The 27585-nt window shown below is 48.5% G+C and overlaps 3 protein-coding genes across 3 annotated transcripts; all 3 read right to left on the reverse strand.

Moving 5' to 3' along the window:
* Positions 1 to 273: 273 nt before the first annotated feature.
* On the reverse strand, positions 274 to 3257 carry LOC117860429 (fructokinase-2). Its single transcript, XM_034743717.2, has 4 exons — positions 2942 to 3257; positions 967 to 1512; positions 747 to 863; positions 274 to 641 (listed from the first exon to the last, which is right to left on the reverse strand). The coding sequence occupies exons 1-4, from the start codon at positions 3152 to 3154 to the stop codon at positions 510 to 512; spliced, it is 1008 nt and encodes a 335-aa protein (XP_034599608.1). The 5' UTR covers positions 3155 to 3257; the 3' UTR covers positions 274 to 509.
* A 13747-nt stretch (positions 3258 to 17004) lies between these two features.
* On the reverse strand, positions 17005 to 18455 carry LOC117860185 (peroxidase 47). Its single transcript, XM_034743438.2, has 2 exons — positions 18151 to 18455; positions 17005 to 18065 (listed from the first exon to the last, which is right to left on the reverse strand). The coding sequence occupies exons 1-2, from the start codon at positions 18370 to 18372 to the stop codon at positions 17328 to 17330; spliced, it is 960 nt and encodes a 319-aa protein (XP_034599329.1). The 5' UTR covers positions 18373 to 18455; the 3' UTR covers positions 17005 to 17327.
* A 4259-nt stretch (positions 18456 to 22714) lies between these two features.
* On the reverse strand, positions 22715 to 27580 carry LOC117860391 (GDSL esterase/lipase At1g71691). Its single transcript, XM_034743666.2, has 5 exons — positions 27154 to 27580; positions 23830 to 23954; positions 23507 to 23746; positions 23125 to 23374; positions 22715 to 23028 (listed from the first exon to the last, which is right to left on the reverse strand). The coding sequence occupies exons 1-5, from the start codon at positions 27422 to 27424 to the stop codon at positions 22808 to 22810; spliced, it is 1107 nt and encodes a 368-aa protein (XP_034599557.2). The 5' UTR covers positions 27425 to 27580; the 3' UTR covers positions 22715 to 22807.
* Between the last annotated feature and the right edge of the window lie 5 nt (positions 27581 to 27585).

Below are 27585 nucleotides of genomic sequence, written 5' to 3' on the forward strand. Positions count from 1 at the left end.
AAAAAAAAATTAACATAAATAAGGCTTTTTAGAACAGGCGTGCTCTAAAGTAAAACCATGCGCGTTTTGAGATCCTGAAAAAAGCTGCTTGCTGGTACGAAGAGTTTGTAAAGAAATCAGATTGAGATATTTGCACACTGATGTTGGTGAATATAAGACATTAACACAATTATTTCCATCTGAAGACGTTCCTTGAAACTCAGATAAATTTCAACGAAAGCCATCACATCACAGCAGCCTTCCCAATCACATGACACCATTGAGATCAAATGATTATACGCTAAAAAATTATCCACCACGCATGCCAACTTTTATTAATGCCCCGGGCGAAAACCATGTTCTTCTCTCACACCGCACACACCACACTGAGCTAAATTAACCCACACGAGAACACCAGCCATCTAAGAATTAAGAAGAGCAGCTAACAATCTCCTAATGATATCGAATTCAAATGATGACGTCGAGGGGCGACGAAGGCGGCGCGGTGGAGGCCGCGGCGGCGCTGGCGTCTAGTTGCCCTTGGCGATGAGCTCATGGGCGGCCGCGACGGTGGGCAGCGCCGGGATGGCGCCCTTCTGGGTGGTGCAGATGGCGCCGCAGGCGTTGGAGAACTTGAGCGCCTCGCGGAGCTTCTCCTCGTTCTGAAAGGAAGGATTAACACCAACGACATGATTAGTAAAGACACTTGATTAAACAGAGAGATGCTACTAATCTTGTTACGCAGATCAATCGATGAGGAATCATACGTGGAAGATGGAGTCGTCCTTGGCGACGTTGACGAGGAGAGAGCCGACGAAGGCATCACCGGCGCCGGTGGTGTCAATGGTGTTCACCTTGTAGCCGGGAACGCTGCCCTTGAAGTCCTGCAATGAGACACAGCGACCATGTTAATTTCTTGCAAGAATTAACCTTCGTACCAAATTGGACGACAGTGCAAGTTAAAAACACACACAAAAAAAATCGAACCTTGGTGAAGTATCTGCACCCCTTGTCGCCGTCGGTGACGATGAGGAGCTTGAGGCCATCGAACCAGAGCGAGAGCACGTTCTTCTCGTCGTTGGCATCACCCTGTGTGAGGAAGGCGACCTCATCATCGCTGACCTTGATGAAATCAGCCTCCTTCCAGATGCTGAGGATGCCGGCTCTTGCGGCCTCCTCGGACGGCCAGAGCGGGAGGCGGACGTTGGGGTCGTAGGAGCAGAGGATGCCGGCGGCCTTGGCGGCGCGCATGGCGGCCATGTGCGCGGAGCGGCACGGCTCGGAGATGAGCGAGATGGAGCCGTAGTGGAAGATCTTGGCGCGGCGGATGAGGTCCAGGTTGAGCTCGGCCTCGGTGAGCAGCATGTCGGCGCTGGGGTTGCGGTAGAACATGAACTCGCGCTCGCCGTTCTTCTTGAGGGTAACGAAGGCCAGCGCCGTGCGCGCGTGCTGGTCGAACAGGCAGCCCTCCGAGTTGACGCCGTTCTGCTTCAGGATGTTCACCAGCATGTGCCCGAACTCGTCGTCGCCGAACTGCAGCCATGGAACAGAGCAGGGGATCAGCAAATGCAGCTTCAGGTTGAGTTCAAATGATTTTTTTTTGTTAAACTGGGATACTAATTAGTTGCCTTTCTTAATTGCAGACGGCATGTCCATATCGGAGCAGTTGTATACACAGTAGTAATGCTTAATCTTAAAGCAATTAACAAATGAAACGAATGAGAAGATGGTTTTGCAGTGCTTAAACAATTGCAGATTGAGTAAGAAAAAGCATCATGTGACGGTGAGGGCTAACTAATGGAACGTTGTTGCTATATGGCAGGCTGGGTGTTCTTGGATGATCCAGACGGCAAGGCGACCCCAACCGCCACTAACCGACGGGTCGGTGTCAGATCCGAGTCAGCCGGGCCCCGCGGGGCACTGAAACACATCGTAACCCCAGAGGTCAATAACGTAACAAGATTTGTACAATAAAAATAACGTAACCGGGCGTGACCCCAAAGGCCAGAGCACAGGTTGCGACCCCTACGCCACACAGGTAGCTGAGGTGAGCTCAGTGAGGCCCAAAACCACTTTCAACGGCGCGCAGCAAACACGTGATGGGCCCCACGTGCCGCTACAGAAAATCTTACCACTAGATTACCTTTTTGCAAATTGTTAGCATATAATTCCAACATATAAAAATGCCACTAGCACCAACCAAATTGATGGACGCTACAATTCAATTGCTAGCACTACTATTTTTTCTTGTTTTCCTTAAAAAGGAGGACAAAACAAAACACATGGTATAATACGTCAAAAATTTGAATAATGTACAGCAGTAAAGTAAAGCGAGCCGGCGGAAGTAAGCGGCGGAAAATAGCAAAAGGGCGTGAGGTCACGCGGCGACAAGAACAAACAAGTCGCTTGTCGCGCGCCACCCGCTCCATGGAAAGCAAAACAAAACACAGACCCCTCCAAGACCCCAGCTGCAGCTGCACTATAGTGGCGTCCGTCAAATGATGCGCAGGCAGCTGCAAAGATTTTCCTAACCACAAATAGGATGGACAAGAATAATCATGCGCTTCAAAGTGGCATCACATCGTGTCATCCATCACCAGAAGGAAAAAAAAAACGTACTACAACGATCGTGACGCATCTGCAAGCAATTGCCAGTCAACGCCCGCCCCGCCCCGGCACACGGCGATCAGTCCAGGACGCACTGCCGCGGCGGTCGCCGGATCTCGCGGATCCAGATCCCGCTCCCCGCGCGGATCGTGAGATCACCCACCCACCCACCAGATCAGCCGCATCTGAGCAAGCTGCTGACCAACCAAACCGAAACCCCGGGCCGCCGGATCCAGGCGCGAGCACGAGGCCGGCCGGCCGGCCGGCGGATCCGTACGGACAATCCGGTGGAAGTAATGCGAACGAATTGGCAACAGCAGATGATACGGATGACGGGAATGAGTAGTATTGTTACCTTGCCAAGGAAAGCGGATGCGCCGCCGAGCTTGGAGACGGCGCAAGCGACGTTGGCGGGTGCGCCGCCGGGAGCCTTGACGAACCCTCCCGACTCGGCGAGCGAGAGCCCCGCGACGTCGGGGACGAAGTCGATGAGCATCTCGCCGAAGGACACCACGAGGTTCGCCGACGACGCGGCGGCGGCGGCGGCTCCATCTCCCAGCGGGGCCATTGATGGCTGCACGAACGGAACGAACGAAGGCGACGAAACGAGCTGGACGGAGAGAAAGCGAGAGGCTTGCTGTTTGCTTGTTGTGGAGGACGGAGGAGGGGAGGCCCTTGGCTGAGTTTATAAAGGGGAGGAGGAGCCTGTTGGCTTGGGAGAGGGATTAGGATTAGGATTAGTGGTTATTAACAGCGATTATTATCCGATCCGGTTATTCGAGCCCGCCTGGTTCTGCTCTGCTTACACGTCGGACAACAAACTGCACTCGGAGCTGGATCGCACAAAGAGCCAGACGTGTGGGGCCGTGGTTGGCCGCGGACCCACCGCGCCGGGGCGGGCGCGGTCGGTACGTTTGAATCTGCTGGGTCGGTGGGCCCGCGTGCCGGTGCGGGCGAGTTGGATTTGGATCAGGCTACAGCAGCAGCCAGCACCCAGCAGGCCTTCGCAGCAGTCTCGCGGAGGCCGGACGCTTGATTTCTCTCGTCGTCCGGTGCAGTAGCGTGGGGCCACCTGTCGGTGGGCGCGACCGATCTGCCTGATCGGGTCTCGACTACGCTCCCAAACCGCACGGCCGCGAGTTTGCGATCCTCCCTCCTTCCCCTCACCCTAATCCTATCCTATCTGCACGCGGTAATTATCTCCGGCTCCAAGTAGGGTAGTAGCTATCTACCCGCGCGTTAGGATTTACATTTACCTACCCGGCTATTATTCTTGCGGTGTAAGGTCATTCTCAGTGGGAATTTCAGTGCGTAGTACGGGTTGTTTTGTTGTTCACAGCTAGTAGCTAGCTAGCTATTCGTATGCTGTTGCTGCTGCTGCTGCTGCATCGAGATCTGGGCTGAGCTGGCGCTGGCGGTGCCGTCGTCTTTGTTTGAGTCCGCAGCAAGCAAAGTGCCTCTGGCCTCTGCTCTGCAATCTGGTGTGGTGGTTTGGACCAAACCATCAATCAATACCGTCGGCTCCTGCTGTTAGTTGCACTGGTAGTGTTTGTTTAAGGGGTGTGTGGATACACCCTAGTACCCATCACATCGGATGTTTGATAATAATTAGGAGTATTAAATATAGTCTAATTATAAAACTAATTGCATATATGAAGTTTAATTCGCGAGACGAATCTATTAAGCCTAATTAGTTCATGATTTGACAATGTAGTGCTACAGTAACCATTTGCTAATGATGGATTAATTAGACTTAATAGATTCGTCTCGCGAATTAGTATAAAGGTTCTGCAGTTAGTTTTATAATTAGCTCATGTTTAGTCCTCCTAATTAGCGTTCGAACATCCGATACGATCCTTCTAAAATTTAACACATTATATCCAAACACCACCTTATTCATTCCCAAACCAAATCAGATTCAGATCTCATCCGATCGCACCGGCAACAACGAACGACATGATGGGCCAACGTACCAGCGCGAGCTGCACCGCCTCTATCTCTGCATTGCAATCCATCTGCCCACAAACTTATTATCCAAGAAAAACGTGCAGATAAAGACTTTTCCTCTCTCTCTTTTTTGGCAACGAAAGATATACCGTAATCTATTAATAATTAATAAATGTGAACTGAATAGCCTTCTTTTTTTGGGTGCGTAAATAAATAAATAAATCTCCACGTTAATTAACATATCGTGAGGAAGTGAGGTTTTGCGCAGACAATATTCGATCTCCACGTACGAGTAACGTGCACGAGCGTGCGTTCCTGGATTCCCGAATGGGGTTCCATACTTCCATTTCGATCGAGTTGGGTGTCAGCGAGGTGCGCGATAACAGTTTTCTTTTTTTTAAAAAAAGGAGTTGGTGCTTGTCAATTCCATCACGAGGAGGCGTAATGTTTGTGTGCGCCTTTTCCCCATCATGCATCCATAAGTCCATAACACCCGGAGCCTAAAGCACCCGCACAATAGGCGATCAAAATTACACGAGGGTCACATATTTTTGGCGACTTTGGGCATAAAAAAAGCACTACGCAGGTGCGGCAGCGGATGTGGCACGCACGCCACAAACTGGGCTGATGTTCGGCGCCGAGCGCTAGACCTTGAGCGTGTGGGTCAACCAAACACGGGGGAAAATTTTTTATTTTTATATTTTTTTAATAATTTTGCAAAAATAAATAGTCGAACCAAAAATTTGCAAAAATGAACCTATGCCGCCGGACCAAACGACGGTAGGGTTCCTTTCGCCGGACCAAATGGCGGTAGGGTTCCTTTCGCCGGTTAAAACGACGGAAGGGTGCCGGCTAGCACGTGCAGGCGTGTTTCGCCGGCTGAAACAGCGGTATGGGCCTTTCCGCTGTTTCCTACGGCGGTAGGCGGCCTACCACCATTTCAGGTGGGGGTAAGTGCTTACAGCCGGTTGGGGATGTTATAGCCGATTGAAATGGCTACAAGTACCTTTAGCTATTTCAACCGGCTATAACTCCATTTTAATTATTTTTCCTTCATTTGTTATGACATTTATGAATCTAAATTATATACTTCCATTGCAATATGTAACTTCATAATTTGAGGCTATACCTCCATTTCAAATATTGTTCCTTTAATTTTTTATGATATTTTTGGAAGTAAAATATGTAAATTCGTAATTTGAGAGAGGTAGAGTGATTGAACGAAATAATTGAAAATGATTTAACTCCCGGCCTAGATAAAGTAGTCTGCGGATGACCACACATCGTACGCTATACAATCGTACATATGAAAGCGTGCATCGACGTAAAAAAATAAAAGAGGTCCTACACACTAAATACGTCCTCACTTGAAACGAGGCTCACCGCGACCACGACCACGCCTCGTTGCCCGCTACGCAGCTCTGGTCTAGAACTGGTCGTACGTCAAGGGCTCCCGTGGGGCAACGTCATGAGGCGGACGTCCTGCTACAGCCGCAGGTGGTGTCGCGAAGTCCTGGGTCGCGCCCTATGTAGGAGCCTCCGGGGCGTCACACAACTGCGAAGCATCGATCACGTCAGGCTCGGGTCTCAACATTTCGTCCACCAAGTATGGACACTGGACCTCTGTCCCTCCTCCTTGAGGGAGTCCTCTGAAACCCTCCACGATCTACAAACCCTGTCATGCAACCAAGGAAATGGTATTGTTAGTTTCGTTGCGTATTTAAAATAGAATAGAATATATGTATTCATCACGTAACATAGTGGCGTAGCTCTGTACCTGGTGCAGCAGAAGAGGGCCCTGCTCCACTATAAGCTTCGTACATATGCGGGGGTGTGTTAAGAAATTATTAGTTAGTAAGGTTAATGTAGCGCCCGCAGAAATCACCAACTAAAACCGCCCGTTAAAAACGGCCTTTAAAATCTTTTTACCGCTGAGCTCCCGGAAATCAGAAACCTCCCCGGCGATTTCGCCGTCCCAGTACCCTTGCCAACCCCCACCTATCTTTTTCCGTGCCCGTAAATCTCGCCGCGTGCCGTTGTCAGACGCCGTGCGCGTGCCCCGACCGCGTGCCGCGAACGCCGCCGGTCTCTCCCTTTTCCTTCTCTTTTTCCCCTTTTCTTTTCTCCTTTTTTCTTTCTCCTTCTTCTTTCTTTCTCTCTTTCTTCTTTCTTCTTCCTTCCTCCTTCTCTCTCCTCCCCTTTCTTCCTCCTGGCACCCGGCACCACCATTCCCTGGCGCCACACCTCCTGGCCGGCCAACACCATTTACTCCGGCGCCCCATCCCCTTGCGCCATACCGCCCCGTCGCCCGGACCCGCGCCGCCCGCCTGGGGTCCCGCCGGACACCTCCCGCCGGTCACCTCCGCCGGTCACCTCGGCCCCGGCCCTGCCGGCGCGCCTGGCGCCACTCCGCCTGGCCGCCTTGGCCCGCGCCCGGGGGCACGTGCCGCCGCCCGGCGCTAGCTCCCCGGCCGGCCTCCCCGGCCCCTACCCCGCCGTACGCCGCCGCCACTCCGCCCGGCGCCTGGCGCCACGCCGCGCTCCGACCCCGCACGTCGCCGCCGGCGCCCTCCTCGCCGCCTATAAAAAGCCGCCCGGCCTCCCCACTCTCCACCCACCAGCACCACCACTCCCCATCTTCCCTGCCTCCGCCACCCGAGTCGCCGCCGCCGCCGTCGAAACCCACCACCGGCCGCACCCCCCTCCCTACCCAAATCCCCGAGGTGAGTAGCAAAATGGGGCCTCCCCGGACCCCTCCACCATCTTCCGCCGCCTCCCCTCGCCGCCGGCGACCCTAGGCCGCCGCCCCTAGGCCCGGCCGTGACCCCCCCCCCCCTCTCCCCTTCTCTGTGTACTGTGCGCACCAGAGGAAGAAGAAAACCAATTTCCGATCTAACCCCCTGAAATCCACTATTCGCAAATAAGTCCTCCCACCACTCTCATAAAGCTATTCGCGGATAAGCCCCTCCACCTCCAAAATTATTTACAAATAGGTCCCTGGTTTAGTACAAATCAGTCCTAAGCCTCCGTTTAAGCCCCTAATTCACGTTTAACCCGTCATTTCATGCGCCAAACTTCCTCCAATTAATCCCGAATTTCACCACGTCATCCTCTGGAATACTTTCGCCGATCTATATCCAAATTTCCCAGAAATAATCCTTCTACCTATTTTCCGTTCGCATTTCCTGTTCGGAGCTCACGGTTAAAAACCGTTTTCTCTTTTATTTATTTGTGTGTCTGTTTGCGTGTGCCGTAGATCGCGAATTGCCCGAGGAGGAGCCCGAGGAGGAGTTTGACCGCGAGCCCGAGCCCGAGGACCAGTACCGCGAGCCGGAACTCCCGGAAGGCTTTGAAGACGGCAAGTCCAATCTCACCCTTTGATGCATACTTAATACCTAGTTTTTCAAACACAACCTATTGGCCTGTTTTACAAAATGCATATTATTTTATTGCAAGACATGGTTGGATAGCCACCCCTTGATTGTTATGAACATTCCTTGTTGTCCTATGCTTGTCTCTAAATATGACTCGCTCTGTTTAGATGATAACCACTGCTAGAACGCTTAGGAAATTGTTACTCAACTGCAATCATTATTACAATGGCGTATTCGGAAAATAAATGTGTGTGTCCAAGTAAGAGAAATGGCTTTTGGGTTCGGGAAAAGGGATGTGTAGACGGGATGGATGGGTGTTCCTTGTGTAGGATGCCCGGTTGTTGTGCTCGTACCTTGGTGGTTGAGCAATGTCGGGAGATATCCATCTTGTCATGATTAAGGACCGAGTTGATGTGTCATCTTGCCTAATTCCACTATCGTGCAACCACTCGACCGTTGTATGGGCAACGGCTTAGCATAAATCCCGCTAGTTGAACTGTTAGTCCTCAGGGGTGCTGGTGAGCAACGGGAACCAATGGAAAGGGAATAAGATCTTGGTGACTTAGGTCCTGGTTACGGTCTCATGGACGAGTCGTGAACCCCTTGGGTGTCTCCGTGAGGGCTAGCCAGCCTCAGCTAAGGTGGGTAATGGCTTTGTTAGGATCCGTACCGTCACTAAGGTGGTCGTGCTACGGTACCCTACTTGTGGGAAAAGTGCACACCCTCTGCAGAGTTAAAACCTATCCGGGTAGCCGTGTCCACGGCATTGGACGAGTTATGGCTTGGTCACATAACTAGCAATTGGGCAAGACTGTCAGGTGTGTGTGTGTGTGGGGGGGGATTTTGGAAGAGTCCGGCAGTTGTGCCGTGCGCTATGACGGACGGGGAGTCCGATAGCGATAAAAACTTGGATCCTTTGTGTAGGATCAACCCCACTCAATGTTTCGGTTAGTAAAGGAAAACTTTACAAAAACCCTTTTTAAAAACGATCCCCTGCATGTGTTAAAACTTAGCTTTTCCGCAAACAAACTCTAGCCTATCCTTGTTGTACTTGTGCATAAACTTGCTTGTATCCCCTCCGTGGATGGGGTTGGACTTGTTGAGTACGTTAGTACTCACCCTTGCTTCATTACTACAGAGGAAGACCCCGATTTCGTCGCAAAGGACCTCGAGTAGAGGTTGTGTCCGCACCCGACGCTGCCTGTGGTGTTGTCCTGCCCAAGATGCTGCTGCTGCCGTGTAGTCCCGAGTGCTGTCTTTTGGCAGTCGCTTGGTTAGCCGCCGTTATTTATTTACTGTTTATCGCTGCGTGGCTTTCACGCCCACTCCCTCGGGAGTTGTACGGTAACTGAATTATCTGTCGAATAAATGTGTTATCAGCCTCCTGGGACTGATATTTGTATCACATTTAGTCTCTACTTATGTGGGGACGCTTTAGTTAATTGGACAACATTTTGTCAATGGTGTATGACAAAATAACGTTCACTTACCTGTCGGGGTCAGGTACCGCGGAACAATGGACGGGCTGGAGGGGACATACCAAAACGGCGGTGGTACCGGTGTGGCCTAGGACCGCCCGGCCGCTGGTGCATGTGCCTGTGGTGCGGTACAGGGGTCGGGGAACGACGGACGAACGGATGGCTGAGAGGACGTACCGGCCTGGTGGGTAGGAGGTGGAGAGGACGAATGAGGGTAGGCAGCCCGTGGTAGAAGCACGATGTCCCTGCGATCGCCACAGCAGCTGACGGTCCTCAGGAACCTATTGTGGGCGCCTAAGGCCCTCTTGTACGGTGTCTCGTGCTGATGATTAGTCAGCTGCTGAAAGTGCTCGATGCCGTACATCAGCTCAGTGGCTACCTCTGCAATAACGTCGTACTTTTGGGAAGAGGACAGGGTTGAAGTTAGCCACACCACATGATGCAAGTTGAGTAACAAAAATGATGAAGAAGCTTACCGCGATATCGAAGTTGACATCCCTCGAGCGTGGGTATGTCTGCATGATAGGTGCGGTCTCCATCGATGGCTGACTCGGAACGTACGTGACCCGCGTCCTGGTCCTTGGCAAGAACCACCGAAGGTATGCTGCGAATGCATCGTCGTCGTGCGCACGGTCCTCCTGCACCACCTCATCTAAAGCGGTCGTCGACATCTTGACCCACTGAACCATCCTCGGAGCCCACTAGACCCTCAGCCCACCACCACCACCACCACCCTGACGGGTAGCCCTAACATAACCATCGTGCAGCGGGTTAGATAAATGAAAAATCTTTATTGCAAGGAGAATGAAAGGGTGGGATATACCTGTGAACGGCGGTCGGGACTGCTGATGTAACAGGAAGTCAGGACTGCTGGTATATGCCCCTCCAAGTTCTCTCTTGCTCTTGGTAAATACTTGCAGAAATATGAAAATCCACTCAAATCTACCTCTTCTAGACCATATCTAACCTCCCCCAGACCATAGAAGACTTGGAAATATAAACTATCCGACATGCCTGCCAACATACACGAAACGAGCAGTCCAAGTTACTCTCAATAACTTAAATCAGTTAACTATACGACACCTTCATTTCAATAAACGGTGAAATCATTTAATTCTATCATCCACACTAACAACTATTTAAGAGTAAACCAACCTTACGAACTAAATTTATCATAGGCATCTACCCGGGACAATATACGCGACAAGCACAAAGGTTCTTACTAAATCTAATAATTCTAACTACCCCTATAATAACTACATTGTCAATACCTAACCAAAATATAACCGTAGCAATGCAAATAATATTCATCTAAATTTAATATACATAAATCAACAAACTAAATTTAATGTAAACTAAATACCTAAGCTAAATCCACTATACTAACTAAGCTATATTTTTTTATGTCTAAAATCCGCTAGATTTTTTCTAAGTTTCAGATCTACTACACTAACTACTAGATCTATATACTACTACATCTATCAACTACACTATCTACATTAACTAACCTACGAGATTTTAAAAAATACTTGAAATGAAGCGACGACCGAAACTTCAATCTTCCCCTTCCCCTCCCTCCTCCTCCTCCTCCTCCTCCTCCCTCCCTCCCTCCTTCTCCTCTCCTCTCTTCTCCCTCAGTCTCTCGCTAGCTTCCTCGCTCGGTTTGGCTCCCTCGCTCGGTCTGGCGCTGGTGCATGGCGCGCGGGCGCGCGCCCTATTTATAACAGGAGGTCCCGCTGGCTCATTTGGCGGCAAGGGATGCCTCCCACCGTTTGAACTAGCGGGGCGCCCTTACCGCCAGATGAAACGGCGAAACTTCCTCAAAGAAAAACCTTGGAATTCAAGAACGATTCAAATCTGTGGGTGGCCCGCTGGATAGGGGGCAGTAAGGACTTACCGCCATTTCACCCGGCGCTAAGACCCCTTACCGCCGTTTCACCCGGCGCTAAGACCCCTTACCGCTGTTTCAACCAGCGTTAAGTAGTTACCGCCATTTGGTCCGGCGGTATAGGTCCATTTTTACAAAATTTTGATTCAACTATTTATTTCTACAAAATCATATAAAAATAAAAATAAAAAAAATACAACACTAGGGATCCTATCTAGCTTCCGCTAGATAGATAAGAGTAGTAAGGCTCATTAGGCTCATAACAGAAGATTAACTCAACAATTTATTAACAGATTAGATTCAATATTTTTTTAAAACTTAAATCAACATCTACAAAGATTAGATTCAACATTTTATAAAACATTGATCAACATTTTGAAGAAAAATATCATGTTCAACATTTCTTGCAACCTAGTTCAACATATTGAAAAACTGCTGCTTCTTCATCAGCAGTGGGAGCATCGGCGGTGGCGTGCGGGGAGGGGCGGTGGGGGCGCAGCCGCTTGGGCGGGATGGGCAGCAGCGACGGCGACCGCTAGTAGACGCTAGGCAACGGGGGCACGCGGAGGTCACGCCAAGCGGCAGCGCACGTGGGGGTGACGTGCAGCTAGTGAAGGCGGCAGCGGCGGGGCATGCAGAGAGCAAGGTGATGGCGACGGACGCACGTGGCAGGGTGTGCGGAGAAGGAGCGTCAGCGACGGCAGTGCGTGGCACGTGTGGCGAGCAGGCATGGTATGAGCGGGTCGGTGATGGCAGCTTGACCGGGAAAGAGATTTAGGGGGCGTTTAGATATCAGGGGCTAAACTTTATCCTTGTCACATCGGATGTTTGGATGCTAATTAGGAGAACTAAACATGAGCTAATTACAAAACTAATAGTAGAACCCCTATGCTAAATCACGAGACGAATCTATTAAGCATAATTAATCTATCATTAGCAAATGGTTACTGTAGCACCACATTGTCAAATCATAGACTAATTAGGCTTAATAGATTCATCTCGCGATTTAACCTAGGATTATGCAATTAGTTTTGTAATTAGCCTATGTTTAATACTTCTAATTAGTATCAAACATCCGATGTGACACAGATTAAAGATTAGCCCTTGTCTCCCAAACACCTCGGAAGAGGTAGGCGCATCCGACGAATGAGAGTGGAAATACGAATGGGCTTCCGGAAACTGTATAAGATCCCTAACCAAACACACCTACGATGTCCTCGATTTCGATACTATCTTTTGCTTAATTTTGTGGTCCACGTAGCAATAACTCACTAGGCCCAGCCCAATTTGGAACCTCTTGGACCTTTTGTCATCGGGCCGGGCACCTTCCTGACACGCCCCTAGGTCAAGTCAGTCATTTACTTCGCACACTCTGCAAGCCCATATCTCTCAAAGGAAAATTCCTGGGCCCACGTCACCTTTGCTACCTTCGTTGACCAATAGCTACCTAGTTTCTCCGAGATTTCACGAATTTGGACCTTGAACGTACTCCATTCTTATTTAAAGACGTATACCACATATCAAGATTTAAACCTTACAATCTTTAATTGATAATTTAACTATCGATTTTTAGATTTATAATAAGGTTGAATTCGTACTCAAATATATTCGACAATGGCTATAAGTTTATAACCATAGTGCTATAGTGATGGTAGACTATTGGGATAACATGTTTATCAACAATGAAGCTCTAAAATAGTTTATAAGTCTACTTGTATATGCATGCATGCAAGGGGATATGTGTTGAGCCCATATATGTTCGACTTTGTGCATGCTTTTAGTATTAAAAAATTCTTCCAGGTTTCACCTAAAACAGTACACATTTTAGTTCATAACAAGATTTTTTTCTAGCGGAAATCCTTGATTCTTCAGTTATTATTTGTTACAATACATAATATACTACACCATCCTATTATTTACTTTCAGATTAGTTTTTTACCGTGATGCATGGCCACCTCTATATCATATCCAGTGCCATGCATCCTTGTTTTACTTTCACACACGCTAATAAGCTATGCATATACCTTGATGCATGGTCCGACCAATTTCAGTGGGTTTTATTCAAAGGTAGTCCCAAGCTCTTCCACCTATGATGCGGTAAAGTGGTGGTAGACTAGTAGGATAACATGTTCGTTGACAGTGAAGCACTTGGATAGCTTATAGGTTTAGTATGCGCATGCAAATGGAGTATTTGTTGCGACGAGCCTATAAGTGCCGTGTGAGTCTTTCTAAAACTGCAGATAACCCTCCCTATTATTTGGATATTCTCAATCCGGTCCAAACCCTTCACTTTTGCACTTGTAACCCTGAACCTTGTCTTTTCTCGAAGACTATTTCCTGTGTCTTGAGAACTTGTCTACCTACCTCTTCACATATATGATCAATTACATATGAACCTTGAATCAATCGGCTTGCATTGTTTTTATTTCAATGTGATGCAAATTTATTCATATCCGGGAATAAATGATGCGGCTCAAATCATGTTATCATCGGAATATTATGTTATGTTTATTGGATAAGGCGAGTGTGAGGATTTTTTCCATTTGGACACGATTTGAACCTCGACGGTGGCGCCTTCCATTTCTGGTTGGTGCTTTCAAGCACTGGATGTGAATGGCTGCCTCTGGTAGTTGTGTGCAAAGTGGGGCTGATGGAATGGAATTTATAAGCAATGCAAGTGTCGTAGTCCTTACAAAGAGAACAAGTACTACAGCCTCCAGGAGCGCAATAAAATGCATCAATATTTAATTTTATGTACTGCACGTAAACTGGTAAAAAGATTTACGAATCTCAGGAAGGATGGAACCAACTTTAGCAAAGCAGTCGAAATGGAGTAGATTAGACCTGAGCAAATGAATCCCAGTCCAGTCCGGCCCGGGCCGAGCCCACCAGGCTAAGCTCAGCCCGATCTCCATAGGGCTGGGCGTGGTGCTGATTTTTTGCCAAATAATGGACGGCCTCAGTCTAGCATGATTATTTATTTCAATTATTATTACACGTAAAAATAGTGGGCGGCTTGACTAGAGCCCAAGCCGAAAATTGTGGCCCGATGCCTCTCGTGGGCGGGCATGTGCGTGATTTTTCAGTCTGAAACAAACTGGATTTGGATTTTGTCTCAGTTAAAATTAGCACATATGGCCAAACCGGGCTGAGCGGGTTGATTAAACAGATTAGACTGGTTTGGGTAAATTTTGTAAAAAAAAAATACAAATTGGACTTCGGCATTGCATAGATTCCGTCGAGATAATCAAAATGCATTTTGTAGAATGTCGAACAATTTGGAGTGAGGGAGTTATGACTTTGCAAAGATCTTCTATCCGAAATTGCGAAGCATTTAATTGATAAAGAGGATATGTAGATCCGGTTCCTATTATTTGAAAGTCGGCTATTAAAAATTCAGCTAATATTAATGTTGGTGATGAATTAATAACTGATCCTTGTACAAATACGGCAACAATGGTATTATTTGTTAAGATCCAATTATATTCAGCTATCTCAAACGGAGAATGTTTTGATACAAAATCCTCAAGTATGAGTATTGAAGCAGTATCTAGTTATTCCATGCTCGGGGCCAACCTGCCTTTGGGAGACAGAGCCATCTTTTTTATTTTTTATCCTTTTTTGAAAGATTCTCACAAATACGCCCCTGGCGGAACCATTTCAAAATTTGGACCCTTAGTTTGGCGCCATCCACGCTGGCGCCAAGCTTACACGTCTCGGCGCTAGCCATCCTAGCGCCAAGGTCCATACGCAGCTGCTGACGCGGATGCCGATGTGGCGGGGGCTTGGCGCCGTACATCTTGGCGCCGAGCAATTTACCCATACCTCTTCCCATTTCGAACGAAACCAAGTATAATTATTCCAAGGAGTGTGCAACAAACTATGCTGCGGTTCAACTGGTTAGGACATGGGCTTCTTATCTCAGAGACATCCGCGTCAACAGCTGCGCATGGACCTTGGCGCTAGGATGGCTGGTGCCGAGACGTGTAAGCTTGGCACTAGCGTGGATGGCGCCAAGCTAAGGGTCCAGATTTTCAAATGGTTCCGCCAGAAGCGTATTTGTGAGAATCTTTCAAAAAAAGGTAAAAAAAAAAGAGACAGAGGGCCAGAGGGGATGGATGTCCTTGATTTCGATACAGTGTCTTTTGCTTAATTTTGTGGCCCACATAGCAATAGGCCCACTCACCAAGCCCAGCCCAATTTGGAACCTCTTGGACCTGTCCTCTGGCGGTCGGGCCAGGCGCCTTCCCCCCTGCTGGAAAGAAGACGACCTTGTTGCGTCTTGAAGGTCTAGGCAAGGATGATGCATATATAATCACTAGGCTTTATAGCTTAAGTTTTGCATAAAAGTAGAAATAATATTACTAACAAGAACGTTATTTTACGAATTCCGAATGATTGAAAAATTGAACACAATTTCCGGGATCATTAAGCTATCTATTTAGTAGACAAGAACGTGCCCATATAGTATTTTTAACACTAACAGAAACATTACCCATCAGTAAGGAGAAAGCATGCGAATATCTTATATGAACCGATTGATTTCAGCCAGCCCATGGTTTTATTGAAAGATATTTTTAGGCTCTGCCACAACTGCATGTGCCATGGTGGTAATAGACTAGTAGGATAACATAATATAACATGTTCCTTGACAATAAATCATTAAGATAGTTTATAAGTCTACCAGTACATGCGTGAAAGGGGATATGTGTTGAGACTATATGTGTTCAAGTTTATGTATATGTTTTTTAGGTTTAAAGAAATTCTTCCAGATTTCACCTAAAACACGTCGTAATTCATAAGAAGATATTTTTAAAAAAATTTGCAAGCATAAATCCTTAACTATTCACTTATTATCTGTTATTACAATACATAATATACTACACCATTCCATTATTTGCTTTCAACTTCTTAGTTTTTACCTTGATGCATGGGCACCTGTACCATAACCATAACCAGTGCCATGCATACTTGTTTTACTTTTACACAAGCTATGCACCTTGATGCATGGTCCGACCGATTTTAGTGGGTTTTATTCAAAGGTATCCTTATGCTCTTCCACGCATGATGCGTCAAAGTGGTGGTAGAATAGTAGGATAACATATTCCTGTGAAGTACTTGGATAGTTTATAGGTTTAGCATGCGCATGCAAATGGAGTACGATGTTGCTACAAGCTTAGGAGTATGAGTGTAGTGTGAGTTTGTGCGTGCTTTTAGGTTGATTTTTTTTCCTTTTAGGCTTCACCTAATAAAACACATAATAAGAAGATATTTTATAAATATTTTTGCAAGCTAAAATCTTGATTTTTTCAGTTTTTATTTGTTAAAGTACATATAATATAATAAACCATTCCCCTATTTGCTTTCAGCTTTTTAGTTTCTACATTGATGCATGTATGGGCACCTGTATCATAACCAGTGCCATGCATGCTTGTTTTACTTTTACACAAGCTATGCATATACCTTGAATCCTTGATGCATGATCCGAATGATTTCAGTGGGTTTTGTTCAAAAGTATCCCTAGGCTCTTCCAATGCATGATGCACCAAAGTGGTGGTAGACTAGTAGGATAACAGCATGTTTCTCGACAGTGAAGCACTTGGATAGCTTATAGGTTTAGTATGCGCATGCAAAAGGATCGGAGTACGTGTGTAGAGTGAGTTTGTGCGTGCTTTTAGGTTGATTTTTCTTTCTTTCAGGTTTTCACCTGAAACACACAATAAGAAGATAATTTATATGCAAGCTGAAATCCTTGTTTCTTCGGCTATTATTTGTCGTTACAGTACATAATACACTACACCATCCCATTTTTATTTGCTTTAAGCTTCTTTCTTAGTTTCTACCACATGATGCATGGGCACCTGCATCATACACCAGTGCCATGCATGCTTGTTTTTTACTTTTACGAGCCATGCATATACCACACATACATATATATAAGAACTTACATGATATATTTCACACACACTTGCTGAGAAACAGGGGCAAGCACACTCACACAGGATCGATCGACAACATATAGCTGCATCATACTTGGGAATTAGGATGATCGGATTAGGAGTTGACGACCCTGCAGGTGTGCCTGATCTCGCCGTCGTCGCCTTCCTTGAGGTTGATCTGCCCCATCTTGAGCATCCCCTGCTGGAACGCGTAGAAGAAGTAGTCCGGGTTCATGGCGAACATGCTGACCATCTCCTTGGTCTCGGGCGACTCGAACAGCGTCTGGTCGGAGCTCAGGAGCCCCCGCTTCGAGGTGAGCTCCCGGTAGTAGACGGCGTCGAAGCGCGTGCTGGTCCGGTCGAACGGCGCCTTGCCGGAGTCGCCGCCCTTGCAGACGGAGCCCAGCGACGAGGCCAGCGTCGCGTCCAGCGTCTCCGTCTCGTCCTTGATCCGGTTCTTGAAGTTGGCGCAGTGCGCGATGCCCAGCGTGTGGCCGCCGGAGAGCGCCACCATGTCGTGGACATCGAGGCCGACCTTGTCGAAGATTTGGATGAGCACCGTGACGTTCTTGATCGGCGGCGGCAGCGTCAGGAAGGTGTCGGAGGCGACGGAGCGGGAGCCGTCGCGGCGGCCCAGGGGCACGCCGTAGTAGGGCCCGCGCGCCATGAACACAGCGTCGCGGGCGGCGAGCGCCAGGACGTCGGCGCAGGAGACGACGCCGGGGCACTGCTCCTCCAGGGCCTCCTTGATGCTGTCGATCACCTCGAAGCCGCGCAGGCTCTTGTTCGCCGGCGCGTCCTTCTCCGCCGTGTTGTCGTCCGTCGAGTCCAGTAGCACCGACGCGTCGCAGCCCTGCACGTACGTGTCAGTGTCAGTGTGCGTGCGTGTGGTCAAGTGCATGAAGGAGAAGAGAGGATCGATCGTAACAATCCACCACCTGCACGAAGCAGTCGTGGAAGTGGAGCCTGAGGATGCTGCCGGCGAGGGTGGGGTCCTTCATGAGAGCCTGGCCGACGACGTTGCGGACGATGTACTCCGCGTACGGGCAGCTCATGCCGTAGTAGTCCATGCTGAGCTCGGCGGCGCCGTGCCCGGCGAGGATGGCGGCCACCTGCACGAGGATCAGGAGCCTGACAAAGCTCTTCATCTGGGCGCCCATCTTCAGCTAGGTGTTTCACCTCGATCAATCGAGCGACCAGAGGAAGAAGAAGATGAGTGAGTGAGCACTTGCTGCTTGGGGAGTGCACCGGGAGCAGCTATTTATAACGCGCCAATGCAGCAGGACTGCCGACTGCTTGAATTGTATATTTCTGTATTTTTGAATCGTATACGCAACGTGGTGTATACACCCACGCACGCACAAATATAATCTAACATGTACTGGTGTGTGTCAACTGTCAAGTAGTGCTATAGTGCAGTACATGGATGAATCCAAAAGGCCGGTCGGCACAGACATGCATGGCCACTAGCTAGGAGATCCATGATCTTGCCAAGAATGGCCTACTTCTTCTTCGTGGAGTCAAAAAGAACTGCAGATCACTCGCCACCAGTCGCCACTCGCCACTTCGCCACCACCACAGTGCCCTATAGCAAGCGTCATGCAACTGAAACATTCTTAATTTTCTTTTCTTCACGGGGGAAACCCATTCGCCACGCTGCCAGATCGAGTGCCAGGCAGTCAGGACACGAGATGAACAATTGCATGCCGTCCCAGATATTAACGGTGATGCGTCTATATGCATCAATGCATGCGTGCCAAACCCTGGGACAATACAAAATTATCTGAACTTTTTTTTTTTGCTAGAACATGGCGCGTAAAATTATCTGAACTTTTTGCCTGAACACGGTGCGTGGGAATGCGTGATTGGGTTGCTGTCAGGAGTCCTGACGAGATGGATCGTTGTGGGCGGGCCGGCCGGCGCATCTGCGGCTGATCGATCTCCATGAGCCCATGATCGACCACCCTCCTGCCGTCGCCATCGGTAGCCTGAGTGGGTCACTCTCCATTCCCCTTTCCTCCTTTCCAAACGAAAGCACACGCACGCCGCCATGACAGTTCAGTACCAGTCAGATACGTATATCTGAATACCTGCAGTGCCTGGCGGCTACCACGTACGTCTAGTGCAGGTGCCATGAATGGGAGAAGAAGGGTGTAGCGAAGACGGCGACAAGCCGCCCTGCCAATGGCGGCACCGAGTGACACACCACCATGAGCTCGATCGGAGTTGACATGGCCTCGTGTTCACCGCACGCGCGTGCTTCCAGTTCCTGAACCTGCGCCTGCGTCACGCAGCATTGCTCCGATTTGTATATACGTTTAATTCCTACAAGACTACAGCACCAGAGAGAGATCGAGCTGCAGTGGAGCAAGATAAGCTGAAGGGGCGTGCGTTCCAGTCCACAAGCTCTCTGCAAATGGTGGTTCGGTCACTAGAGAGATGATGGAGAAGATCGTTAGCGCTAGTGAGGCGATTGGTACATGCTGACACTGAAAATCTGCAACTTGTGAGCTATCCTCCGTTGTTGATTGATTGGTTTGACTGTAAGTAAGGGGGTGTTTGGATACGAGGTGTTAAACTTTAACAGTGTCACATCGGATGTTTGGATGCTAATTAGAAGAACTAAATATGAGCTAATTATAAAACTAATTGCAGAATCTTGTGCTAATTCGCGAGATGAATCTATTGAGCCTAATTAATCCATCATTAGCAAATGGTTACTGTAGCACCACATTGTCAAATCATGGACTAATTAGGCTTAATAGATTCGTCTCGCGAATTACACTCCATCTATGCAATTAGTTTTATAATTAGCCTATGTTTAATACTCTTAATTAGCATCCAAACATCCGATGTGACGGGTGTTAAACTTTTAACACTTGGTTGCCAAACAGGCTAGCTATGGATATACTATATCTTACTGCTCTCGTGCAGAATGGCATGGGTATATCTTTAGTATAATTCGTCTTGCAATCATGATGCTTCGTTGACTTTTGTAAGGCTTTAATTTTTGTTCAGAGCATATAAGAATTTTCTCTGTAATTGGGGAATTGAGCTGTAGTTCAGGTAGACCAAAATGTGTTGTAATCTGAACTCTGAAGAATCCTTTTGATAAACCAACAGCATATAGTACAAATAAACACAATAATCTGGTATACACACAAGGCATAGATTGAAGTAACACAATACCCTGTAGATGCTCTGTGGTCGTTGCAGCAAAAAAAAAAAAGCTGTATAATTCACCTAACATATATAGTTTCTTTCTTGGTCGGCTCTTGTGTTTTATTTTTTTGGCTCTAGTGATGGCTCATGCTGCGCATGTATGTGTATGCTCCAGCATCGATGCATGATTTAAGATCTAGATCGCACTCCATGATTAGCATCAGCATATCCATCTATTGGACTAGCAATTAAGCGCTGCTAGACCGTTTATCGAGTAGTTCATAGGCGTGTTCTGCCAAATTTGCTATCAGAGTACGTACTTATCTTAAGGCATAGCACGAGTAATGAGATCGATGGAGGCAATAGTGGCGAGTGGCGTATTGTGTTGCCGCGTTTTGCACTGCTTCGAATGCTCTATCGAGGTTCATAATTGGGAGCTGGGCGGCTAGTTGAAGACGTCGTTCTGCACTCTGCGCGTTTCTTGCCCTCTGCCGAATCTTTTGCCTTTCAGTTTCTTCAACGACGTTGGCAGATAATTTATCTTGTGAGACATCATTTGAGTGACGCTCTCTTTGGGGGGGTTCTTGGTTGATGTTGTTCACATTCTTCCCTGTTTGTGATTAAAGCGAAGAGTTCTCTTTCTGAAGTATAGCTGCCAAAGCTTGAGGTGATGACTTCTGTGGAGCCATTTTCTTCATAGATTGGTGACAAGGGTGTTCCCTCTTGGTATGGTAGGATCTCAAGGTTGGCGATGAGCCATGACTCGTCATCCTAGTCATGAAAGGATGGCTTCATGCTCGGCCAGTAGACGAATCTGCCTTGGGGTGTTGAAGTAATCACCAGGCCTTACTACGGACTTGATAAAAGAATTTCTTCGATAGAATCCGGGTAGAAGTCAAGGTTGTGGTCTTCAATCGTCTTCAATCTGGATTGTGACTTGGATAGAGTTGCTTGATAAACTAAAACCGCGTTTCAGGGGCCAAACGGGAATTGACTCGGAGTTTGATTCGGTCCGCACGATGGCTTGTTTGCCTGCTCATGGGAGCCAGTCCGAGTTGCTGTAGAATCCAAGTTGTACTCAGCTCGTTGTTTGTTAGATTGAAAATTTTGCTGAATTTCTCAACGAAATCCTCCGTTGCTTGTTGACGAAGGGTGATGTCGAGTTGCTTCTTTTCCGGGGCCTCTGCAATGTAGCGGTGGAAACTTCCAGCGCCGTCGGCGATGCAGACCTAGGAGCTAAAGACGAACATCGTGCCGGCTTCGAACGCGATCGTAGGCTTAATGATGATTTGAGCCATCGAACTCTCAAGGGGAATTTTGGCAACTTTCCTTACCTAGCACGCTAGCTGTCGGTGTTTGAACCCGGCAACCTACCAAGGGAGTACCCGAGGTAGAGTTTTGGTTAGTGGGTGTCGCCAAAATTAGGAGCTCGATGGTGTATGTGGGCACGCGATTTAGATAGGTTCGGACCGTTAGATCGCATAATACCCTACGTCATGTATGTTGTTTGCTTGTATTTGGATTGAATTTGTCTAAGGGGGTCCCTGCCCGCCCTTATATATTGGGGGAGCAGGGTTACAGGGTAGTTGTTTTACAAGAGTACTATCGAATTCGACTATCGATTACTACTCCAACTAAGGAAGAGTAGTTTCCTTATCCTCGACTAGTCCCCTAAACTTCCATGTAGACCACGCCACCCTGTACCGTAGTCTGCATGTCTTGATATGTCTCGATGTACTTCTCCACATGTGGATACGTACGAACCTTCTGGTGGGTCATGGATATATGCCCGACAAGCTTCCCTGACGTTTTTTACAGCATGATATGATATGGACATTGAGATGAATAGCACAACAACATTAAAGGTGTAACAAGTAAAGTAGAACACTACTCTGATGATGTGGAAATCTTTGCATGAAACCATGAAGATGTGGACATCAACATCTCAGAGTCAATGCAGCTTCCTCTTCTTCGAGTACATGGTTACCGTTTTGTACATATACCATCCCTTATAATCTAATACCATAATTATGCACTACAACCCATCTGAACTAAAAAGGACACAGCTAGTGTTGGGAGTAGCTCAACTTATACGTATGAGGGAATGCTCGCCCATTGGACTAGTGTTTTGCGCGGGGGCGGGGGGTTGCTCTCCATGTTGGGCCGGCTTGTGTAAAGCAACCCTATTAGGCCTGGGAGCCGGTGCACTTGTGTTTAGTGAGACCGGAGCCGGACGCTCAGGAACAGAGGTCCAAAGGCGCGTGTTGCGCGGTGCCGTTGCGCCAGCAGCTAGTACGTAGTACATGTGTTCAACATCGACTATAGGTACGGTTCACATCATGCGCATGGAGATGGCCTCCAGATTTTATTGGTACGATTATATGTACGGTTCACAACTAATATAAGCGCGGAATCAAGTTCTGATCATCTTGATCAGAGCCTGGCGAGCTGCCCAACGTTGATGGGCGCCATCACGTCGGCGCCGCCGTGGAACGCCTCCCTGGCGATCATGACGTTCACCGCCGCCGTCGGGTGGTAGGCGTCCCAGAACAAGTAGCGCTCCCTGTCCGCGCACGGCGGCATGAACGGCAGGCACGTGATCTGCCCGCCGTTCCTCCCGATGCCGCAGCATCCCCTGTCAACCACGCTGAACCCTGCAGATCGATGTCGATCGCCATGAATCCATGATCGGCCAGTGATCTGGTGCAAGAAGAAGAAGGAGACGAGCTGGCGGATGAGTGCTTGATTACCGAAGGCGGCCGGGTTGGCGAGGATGGCCTTGAAGATACGGAAGTTGTCGAGGTACGTGAACCGGGCTCCGGGGAGGTCGGCATTGAGGCCGTCGAGCATCGCCCTAACGTTGGCGTTGAACGGCAGCACGAGGCCGTCCACCTCTGGCGAGCACCGGCCGGCGAGGCTCTGCGCCAGCACCGTCGGGATGCAACCCATCGAACCCACGCCGGCCACCACGAACTTCCTGGCTCCGGCCTTGTACAGCCTCTGCATGCACCACCCGTGCACACGCGTGTCATCATCATCAATTTGCAGCAGTGCGAGAGCGACGACACGTGGTGACAACAATGGCAACGACGGCGATCGCCGCCGGCGGGGGATTATGTTGCGCATGCTTACGGTGAGCTGGGAGGCGAACTGGCGGGCGAGGAGTCCGGCGAACTGGTGCGGGTCGTAGCGGCGCCTGGTGTCGTAGTTGGGCGCCAGGTAGTTGTTGAGGTAGTCGTTGCTCCCCATACCCACGAACAGGATGGACCGCGCCACCCTGTCCGCCGCCGCCGCATCGCCGGCCGCGGCGGCGATCTGCGCCACCGTCGACTCGAAGTTCCGGATCTGCTGGTTGAACGGGATCCGTCCGGCCTGCGTACGTCGCAATTTGCAGATAAAATTAAAGCTTGATTAGTCAGTTATGGACACGTACAACATGCACGGCTGGTGCTTACGAAGTTGCCGCCGCTGTCGTCGAGGATGCCGGCGGCGGCGGAGGCGTAGTTGGCGCCCTGCAGGACTTCCTGGACGGACGACGTTTGCGAGTAGGGCGGCACCAGGGGAAGCCCAAGCAGCTCAGCTGCAAACAGCGTTGTTCAGATTACTTGGATTCAGCGTTGTTCAGCATGGCCTTGTCTCTCAGTTAAGAGCAACGAACTCTCTGTGCTACTACAATACTATTTTTTTACCCCATGTGCATAGAGTTCAGTGGTACAATCTGGTAGTCACGCATTCAACTACTCAACAGATGTCGGACCATTACAAAATTGAAGTCAAGCAGAAGATGCCATTCGATTCAGTGCTCTGTCAAGATAGTTAATGAAAGTGGCCTGAATTTAGATAGCTCCCTGTCAAGATACTGTACTCCCTCCCTCCGTATAGAAAAAGGAAGACGTTCTAGAACTTCTGCTCCTTTGCGTAAAAGATGTCGTCGAGTACTTGAATGCATGATTTGGGACGGCTTTGCCCCCGCCACTTCGCACGTCGTGTCGCCCGTGTATCGCTCATTTAATCACCGCATCAGCCTCGCTTTGCATGCCGCGCCGCCCGCTCGCCTCCCTTCGTTCTCAACCGCTCGTCTATCCTGGACTGGCCGCTTCCTCGCCAACGCTTCCTCGCCGACGCTGCGCTTGCTACTTCCTCGCCTACGCCATGCTCGCCGCTTCCTCGCCGACGCCGCGCTCGCCGCTTCCTCGCTCCATGGATGCAGCGGCGGACTCTATGACATCGGAGGAGTTAGCGTTGGCAGACTCATGGAGATAATGATGGAGGATGACCTCTAGCAGGAACCCACGATCGTTGCTGGCGCCATGGAGATGACTTCGGAGTCCTTCGTGCCATACTCCTTGCTGCCGAAGTCCAAGCCTTCTCTCTTTGTTCACTGCGGCACGACCCACGATGACAACGACGATGAAGGCTGCCGCCTAGCTCGCCGCCTCGCTAGCAGGTGTGCCTGTTGCGGTCTTGTTCACCGTGACTACGATCTCGCAGCAAGGATAATGGATAATATGGAAAAATTTGATTGCGAGATCTATATTCCTGATGTCAAGAAGCTTTAAATGGATGGCTACACCATACTTGTGCCTGAGAACGTTTTGAAGAAGTTGGAGGAAGATGAAGCAAGATGCAAAGAAAAAATTTACTCATGAGTAAATTTTTTCTGAGTAAATTTTTTCTTTGCATCTTGCTTCATCTTCCTCCAACTTCTTCAAAACGTTCTCAGGCACAAGTATGGTGTAGCCATCCATTTAAAGCTTCAAGTATGATGTAGCCATCCATTTGAAGCTTCTTGAAAACGTTATCAGGCACAAGTATGATGTAGCCATCCATTTGAAGCTACAAGTATGATGTAGCCATCCATTTGAAGCTTCTTGACATCAGGAATATAGATCTCGCAATCAAATTTTTCCATGTCATCCATTATCCTTACTGCGAGATCGTAGTCGCGGTGAACAAGACCGCAACGGGCACACCTGCTAGCGAGGCGGCGAGCTAGGCGGCAGCCTTCATCGTCATTGTCATCGTGGGTCGTGCCGCAGCGAACATAGAGAGAAAGCTTGGACTCCGGTAGCAAGGAGTATGGCACGAAGGACTCCGAAGTCATCTCCATGGTGCTAGCAACGATCGTGGGTTCCTGCTCGAGGTCATCCTCTGTCGTTATGTCCATGGAGTACGCCGGCGCAACTCCTCCAACGTCACAAAGTCCGCCGCTGCATCCATGGAGCGACGAAGCGGCGAGCGTGGCTTTGAGGAAGCAGCGAGCGCAGCGTCGGCGAGGAAGCGCTGGCGAGAAAGCGGCCAGGCCAGGATAGACGAGCGGTTGAGGACGAAGGGAGGTGAGCGGGCGGCGCAGCATGCGAAGCGAGGCTGCGCTATTATTAGTACGCGGTGATTAAATGAGCGATAAACGGGCGACGCGGCGTACGAAGCGGCAGGGGCAAAGCCGTCCCAAATCACGCATGCAAGCGCTCGGCGACATCCTTTACGCAAACAAGCAAAGTCCCAGAACGCCTTCCTTTTCATATACGGAGGGAGTAGTTAATTCAGACTTCTGTATCTGTTAATTCAATGCTCTGTGGCTGATCAACTGATCATATGGGATAAGAGGTACTCCCGCCTTACTATAGCTAGGAAGAATTACATGTAACTGTGATAACTGTGAGCCTAGCTTGTGTAATTATTTTATTATATTTGGATTCTTCTTCTTTTTAATATAACAGACAGCTCTCCTTCGTTTCAAAAAGACGTTTCAAAAAGAATTACACGTAACAACCTTGGCTACAGGCTTAGTTTTGATCCCTCAACTAAGAAACCGTTTAACTATAAAAGTTCACCTCTCAAGACTTCAACTCAGAGTGGTCTTGGTGACAGGACGTTGACGTGGCCAACGGCTAAACTGTTACTTGAAATTTAAAATTTAGAAATAGCTAAAATATTTTAGAAAAATCTCACCTGTGCCGAGGAGTATTTTTGAGCTAAATAATTTTTCTAAGTAAAATAAAGTATAACAGAAACAAACTGAAGTATTAAACATCAATTAGTTTAATTTCATACCGAACTGATTTATTAGGTTCTAATTAAACAATCCTATGTGCAACTAAACTTTCCCAGAATTGTTTAAAGTCAAGTACAAATTTAGAAAATTGGGGATGTCTTTGAAAATTAGTATAGGGCTTTGGAAATTTATAGAAAAGACACGCCAGATGACGGCAGATACATACATGAGTATTGAGCTAAAATAAAATGTTCTCAAGGGAATTAAATTTCAATAAACACGTGAAAATGGATGAGTTATACTTTTTTAAAAAGGGACAATTTATACATCATTTCCAATGTATAAAATACATTTAGGCTATAGAAGCTCCATAGCGCAAAGTTTTAAAGCCATTTCAAAATTTTAAAAATGCAAAAATTATTTTAGCACTGACCATATCATTGCATCAGCGCCACTTCACCTAAAAAAAGGCTTAAAATTCTAGGTAAGGCTAAAAAGCGAACCATGTTACACTAGTTTAGAGTGGAAAACTAACGGTTTCATTGTCGTTGAGGGTTAAAAATAATTCCTGGAAAAGAAAAAGAATGTAAAGGTTAATTTCTTGGCGGTTTTTCCCGTTGCAGAAAAGTAAGCACATTTTCTTAAAATAGCCATTAGCAATATCAAGGAGAAAAGTGCACTTTGTGTATGAGGCTGAGCTAGCTCTCAAGCCCTGAAGAAAAGTGCTCTCTGAGCTCTGAAGGGATAAAAACCCCAAAGAGAACACATGCACGCACGTACGTACCGAGCTCGTCGACGATGGTGTATCCGTTGGAGAATCGGCCGGTGGGGCCGGCGGTGAAGTCGATGCCGTAGGGGAAGTAGTTGGCCTTGGCGAGCGAGGCGAGGTTGTTGTTGTTGCCGCTGTCGATGAGGGAGTCCCCGAACACGAATAGCGCCGGCGCCGCCGCCGCCCTCGGGCTCTGCTCTCCTCCTCCGCTCGCAGCCGCGAGCACGGCGCCGAAGAGCATCAGCCACCACAGCCAGAGGCCGCCGCTGGCCATCGTCGCCTGCATCGGCGCTGAATCGAAGCTGCTGTTGGTGCAGTGCACTGTGCTGGCGCAGAGGCTACACTGAGGAGCTGAGCTACTGAGACTCTGGGCCGGTGCACAAGCAATGCAAGGTGAGTGAAAGCCAAGGAGATGGAGGAAGCTGAGCAAGGTAATAATGGCCATGG

Source organism: Setaria viridis, chromosome 6 (assembly GCF_005286985.2).
Source record: "Setaria viridis chromosome 6, Setaria_viridis_v4.0, whole genome shotgun sequence".
NCBI lineage: Eukaryota > Viridiplantae > Streptophyta > Magnoliopsida > Poales > Poaceae > Setaria > Setaria viridis.